Genomic DNA, 6,088 nt, shown 5'->3' with positions numbered 1-6,088 from the left:
CTTGTGACCTACGCAATTCGGGTACAACAATTTTTTGTGATCCTCTAACATGCGCTGCAACTTCTTCTTCTCCAAATCACTTGCGCAGTTTCTCTTTGCATCGGCAATGGCCCGACCTAGATCATCAACGGGCTCATCTGATGCCTCTTCTTCAGCTTCTTCCCGCATTGCCGGCTCAGCTTCTTCCCGCATTACCGGCTCAGCTTCTTCCCCCATTATTGTATCATCGTATTCAGGGAACCCATGGCCAGGATAGTTGTCGTCGTCCTCTTCTTCTTCATTGTCTTCCATCATAACCCCTCTTTCTCCGTGTTTGGTCCAAACATTATAGTGGGGCATGAAACCGGACTTAAACAGGTGGACATGAATGGTTGTTGACGTCGAGTAATTGTGACCATTCTTATAGCCAGCACATGGACAAGGCATAAAACCATCCGCCCGCTTGTTTGCCTCAGCCGCAAGCAGAAAAGTATGCACGTCCTCAACAATTTCACGGTCATTTAGCTCTCTAAACAATTAGGTAAATGACTGAAAAACAACAAATGATGTCAGAACATGTTGGAAATTGATGACGTCGCTTTGAATGCTGCATACTGAACACAAAAGAAGTCCGGAGTTCAAATAAGTTATTAAAAATAAAAAAGAGGTGCAATGCTGGTTAATTTGCTTCAAGCCATTCGGAATAGTGTAGACTGCACTGCACATAGCTCAGTGCAATCTATGCTATTCCGCAAGGCTTGAAGCTAATCAACATACAGGTGAGCATTGCAACTCTTCGTCATTGTCTGTGCACTCACGGCTTATAAACCACTCATATTGCCTCTCTCTTGGCGAGGTGGGACTAAAAATCAGCTTACTAAGAAACTCTAGTACCGGTTCAGGGCATGAACCGGTACTAAAGGTCTTCGTGGGGGCCCCAGCCTGACCATAGCCTCACACAGCCTCATTAGTACCGGTTCGTGGCATGAACCGGTACTAAAGGTTGTCCACGAACCGGTACTAATGATGCCCGCCCGCCTAGCCGTTGTAACCGGCACTAATGTTCACATTAGTGCCGGCTCAAATTCAAACCGGCACTAATGTGCTTCACATTTGACCCTTTTTCTACTAGTGAGACCTTGCAGCTGGAGGATATTGTCAGGCCATGACCCATATACCGTGGCATTAGTTGTCCCTAGTGAAGTTTGGTATGCAGCCGGAGACGACATGATTTTTTTTTCTTTATTATTCTATTGAAATCGCCTAGCTGCATTTTACATGTTAACCATGTATGTTTTTTCTGGCTGAATCTGTTAATCGACAAATCATCGATCAAAATTTTGTGGAAAGAAAATGTGAACCGGTATTCCATCTAGATAGGATTGTAGAATGTTGTTCAGTTGAGATTGTTGTTGTAGCAAGGCTGGTTAACCTTCATTGATTTAGTTTCAAATTCTTGAGATCATTTAAATTTGGCATATGTGGTTGATGATGGTAACTATATATAGCTGCACTGCATATACAGATGAAGATCATAATGCCAAGGTAATGTACATGTGTCATATGATGACGTAGTGGGTTCGGGCAAAGAGAAGTGACAACATATAAGTATTTGTTTCTCCCGTTGCAACGCACGGGCACATTTATTTACTAGTTATATTGAAAAGCTTATTGTGAAGCATAAGTTGATAATAAACTTAGGAACACCGAGAATACGATGCGGCTATTTTGTAAATTCAATAGCCCACGATCCTGCGTAGATGTAGGTGGTCTTGACACATTTGAACCCTGCGCCCATAGCCAGCTGTTCAAACTCGTTTAGGTACCTCTCCTTGCCACTATGACTGTGTGTGAGCATGATCATGTCGACGTTGAGCACCACCTGCTCCGCCAGCTTTGCTTCTGACGTCACTGGAAGGATGCACTCCACGACTACCACCTTGCCTTGTGCTGGCAGCGCGTCATAGCAGTTCCTCAGCAGGATCATACAGTGCTCGTCGTTCCAATCATGGAGGATCCATTTCATTAGGATTGTGTCGCCTGGAGGCACTTTCTTGAACATGTCGCCGCCAATGTGTTGCACATGAGGAGAGGGCAGCACCTCTGAGATGACATGTGGGAGGTCGAAGTTAATCCCCCTTATGCAAGGGTACGTAGAGGTGATGGCATGGATCATCGTACTGACCCCACCACCGACATCAACAATGGTGTTGACGCCATCAAAGCCCCTATAGAACTCAAGAAGCTTCTTGATGATGATGGTGGTGTGATCCTTCATATTCTTATTGAACACACTGTTAAAGTGTGCATCTTTGCCCTGGTACTCGAACAGACTCGTCCCATGTGCCTTGTTAAATGGGAGACCGCCGTCAACCATGACATCCTTCAAATGATACCTGCAAATGTTTTTAGTTTTTTACTAATTTCGACTTTCATTTCACTAAACCATTTGTAACACACACAAGTTCCATTACTTCATCATAAGGAAAGTTATCCAAAACGTAGCCATATATAGAAGTTATTTCATTAACATTTCGGTTCGTTACATTGACATTGTGCTTTTAACAGCCATGAAAAGGTGATTAGTTTCGACTTGAGTTCAGTTCACACAGTTTTGCGGAAACTTGCCTAGATAAGTAGGACAGTATATCAAACTGCAAGTTATCGGTTGACGAATTATGCAATCCTTTGTTCCTTTTATTAGAAAAAAGAAGATATTTTATGTTCCGATTATTGTCATCCGAGAACGGGCAAGGCAACAAAAGTTGTCCGGTGGTCCAGACAGTTCTTGTCTTGCTGCTACTTGCTTTTCCATTTTGCTACCTATGCTTACTTTCTAATTTCGTCAAGTCCTATCCTTGGAACGAATTGTCGAAAGGGGGGAAATAGCTCTAGCATAAACCGGTGAAAAGATGATGGTCAGGACAGCTCCTTAGTAGTGTTCTTACTTCTTATGACTTACTTATTGCATGTAATAATTGATTTTGACCCCCAAAAGATAGACCTCGCATCCGAGCCCCTCCAGAAAATGATCCAAGTAAAATGGGTTGATGCTGGGTTTTCGAGCAAAGTAGAAGTAGAAGAAGCTCACCAGCAGTCCATAAGGACCTTGTCCTGGACCATGAGGAGCATGGGTGCCATGGAGACGCCATCCTCGTTGGCGGTGAGCCATTTGCACACCGGAGCCGGACTATACCGGCGGACGAGGAGGCCGTCCTCGCCCTTCTCCATCTCGCACGACACGACCTTGTGCGTGGCCAGCAGCCGCAGCATACGGTCCACCATGGCCGGCGCGTCTGGGTTGGCCTTGCATGGCAGCTGCGCGGCCACCTCGGACGGGGATAGGGCCTTCCCGCCGGCACTCACAAGGGTCTCGAGCATGCCCAGTTCGATGGCGTTCTTTAGCGTCATCGGCAGGATAGACGACGTTGCTAGCTGCAGCGCGTACATGCATGCCTCCTCGTCGCTAGTCACGGTAGAGCCCATTGCCTCTTCTAACTTCGGAATCAAGCTTCTTGCTAAGTGAGTTAGCTGTGGCTGAAGAGAGGAATGGGACACAACGGCTTATATAGGAGAAAAGAAAAATTGCGGGAACATGCTCCATCAAACTGACAGAGGCCCCACCTGAAGAACGCGTGCCGTGCCTTATCTCTTCCCACCACACGAATCCACCCATTCATCTCAGCTTTATCTTTTCCATCTTTTCGTCCCTCTCTCAGTGCAGGAACTATGGAAGCATTACTATTCGGTGGTCTCATGCCATGCATTTAGGCTTGTATATGTATGAATCCATCGCTTTGAATAACTATCTCCCAACAGTAGCAGCAGCAGTCTTTAGGTCACGTGTTGCTCCCTCTCTTATTTTTCCCATCTTTTTCTTCCTCATTCACACACGCATCAACCAGGAGACAATCGATGGCTGCTGCTAATCCAGCCATTTTTCCTTTTTATCTAGCTTTTTCCCTCAAGCACCCGCCTCTTCTGCAGGCGGCACTAGCACATTGCGAGGCAACCATTTCTGACACCTGAACCTAGCTGGCCTGCGGAGCACCCAGTCGGAGAGACGCATTGGCCATGCCCTCAGGTCATTTCCGCACTACCGCTGATCATTGTTGTTAGGTTCAACCCTGTCTCCTGGCAAGGCAACCCCTACGTACGTGAGGCCTTTAAAAAAAAGGAGAATTACCCTCTGCATTGATAAGATGCATGCAGCCATATTATTAAGCAAACATGTAAGAACGTCTGTAGCTTGGTACAAGATTGCATGAGGAGCTGAAAAGTAATAAAGATAAAAGTTGCCACAACCGGCAAAAACAGGACAAGATGACTACATCTAGCCCTATTATTGGATCGCCATCTAAACCAGTTGTGTGTATCTTGTGCGACCATCTCCCAGCGGTTGCACTCAATAGCCATATGCTCCTTGGCTTCCGCATGACTGAGTGACTACCTTCTACGGATCTCAGTTGTTGCTCTGTATATGACCTGCAAAAAAATTGGAAGAATTTGTCTGTTTCATAGCCCAAAGTAATGTGCATACTGCGATTCGAATATAGGCGGCAATTTTAGGCTCCACTCCATTTAGTCACGTCCCAAATGTGTTTATACTATTTGAAAGAGTAACGTTAAACACCACATGTATCATACACCATAAGAGCTTTGAAAGTGGACATTTGAGAAAAAAAGTGTTTTATAGTTTCGTCCGGATCATAGAAGCAGCATTGTTTAGTACCCTCCCGTCTGTGTTGTGCCAAGTTATCCTTAATCAGAATCACTTCCCTGTGCACAAATCATATGTTTTTTTTATTCTTAAAGGTATTTTAATCTTTTAAATATGAAGCGAGCTCGCGATTGGACCAGACTATTAAATCTAAATACATAGAATTCACTAATAATACCCCAAATACTGAGAGTTTCCAATGAAGCGTATCAGGCTCATCAGAGAGATTAAACCCCATGAACCTCCGCACAAGATGTAGCCAACTGTTCCATCGGTCTTTCACTAGGGATCTCCCAAACTAGATATTTAGATGTGCGGACCCTATATTGTACTCCTCGTCAAACTTCCTAATCTTTGACCAAGTCTATAGAAAAGAGTATAAATATTTATCATAACAAATCTATATGATGTGGAAGTACATTCAACAATGAATCTAGTGGTATTGATTTGTTATTATATATGCCAATATTTTTGTCTATAAATTTGGTCGAAGTTTACAAAGCTTGACTTTGATCAAAGCTAATACGCAAACTAAATAAAAATGGAGAAAGTACTAATGTAAGCGTCCTTATGGTGTAAAATATTATAAAGAAAGAATATTGTGTGGCTAGTGGACTCTCCCCTAACAATGTATCTTCTCTAAATTTAGTCGTGTTACAACTGCACACAGGGTGGCCGGGTGTAAGGTCCCATGTGTGCCGCACATGGGGTGGCTTATTTCACACGTCTTGACCAAGAAAGTGTAGGTACAAGACATCATGCACAATCCAAATCTCCACCACACATCACATCAACTGGTGCACATGGTGTCACATCTGCATGTCCACTATCTCTCTTCTCTCTTCTCTCTCACAAACAAATTCATTCCTTTTATTTCACCTTTCCTAACTTAAACCATTTATATCTTTTCAACCAATATTTTGATTTCAGAACATTTTAAATATTTGAACTCCTAACAAAAGGACCTTTAGAAAAGGATCATCTTTGAAATATTTTGACTAGTTTAAAATTTTCAATAACATATTTCACTCATTTCAATAACATATTTCACTCATTTCGCTCGTTTGAGTAACATATTTCACTTGTTTTAATAATAGATTTCAATCATTTCAAAAACAAATTTCATCTCATTTCACTAACTGATTTCACTCATTTCAATAACATATTTCACTCATTTTACTCATTTCACTAGTTTCAATAACTGATTTCACTCGTTCCAATAACATATTTCACTTGTTTCAATAATATATTTCACTCATTTCAAAAACCGATTCATTCATTTCACTAATTCCAGTAACCAATTCACTCGTTTCAATAACAAATTTCACTCATTTCACTCGTTTCAATAAAAAAATCGACAACATTATTCACATGTGATTATTAAGTCTG

The 6,088-nt window shown here is 42.6% G+C and overlaps 1 protein-coding gene across 1 annotated transcript; it reads right to left on the bottom strand.

Annotated features, from left to right (window-relative positions):
- Positions 1-1,511: 1,511 nt before the first annotated feature.
- LOC119341366 (flavone O-methyltransferase 1-like) lies at positions 1,512-3,500 on the bottom strand. The gene is made up of 2 exons (XM_037613269.1): positions 3,071-3,500; positions 1,512-2,375 (listed from the first exon to the last, which is right to left on the bottom strand). Exons 1-2 carry the CDS (start codon positions 3,463-3,465, stop codon positions 1,703-1,705), a joined length of 1,068 nt encoding a protein of 355 aa, XP_037469166.1. The 5' UTR covers positions 3,466-3,500; the 3' UTR covers positions 1,512-1,702.
- Positions 3,501-6,088: the final 2,588 nt, after the last annotated feature.

The sequence above is a fragment of the Triticum dicoccoides genome, chromosome 1A (assembly GCF_002162155.2).
Source record: "Triticum dicoccoides isolate Atlit2015 ecotype Zavitan chromosome 1A, WEW_v2.0, whole genome shotgun sequence".
Taxonomy (NCBI): Eukaryota; Viridiplantae; Streptophyta; class Magnoliopsida; order Poales; family Poaceae; genus Triticum; species Triticum dicoccoides.
Note: the sequence above shows the minus strand (reverse complement) of the source record. Positions and strands in the feature narration are given on the sequence as shown.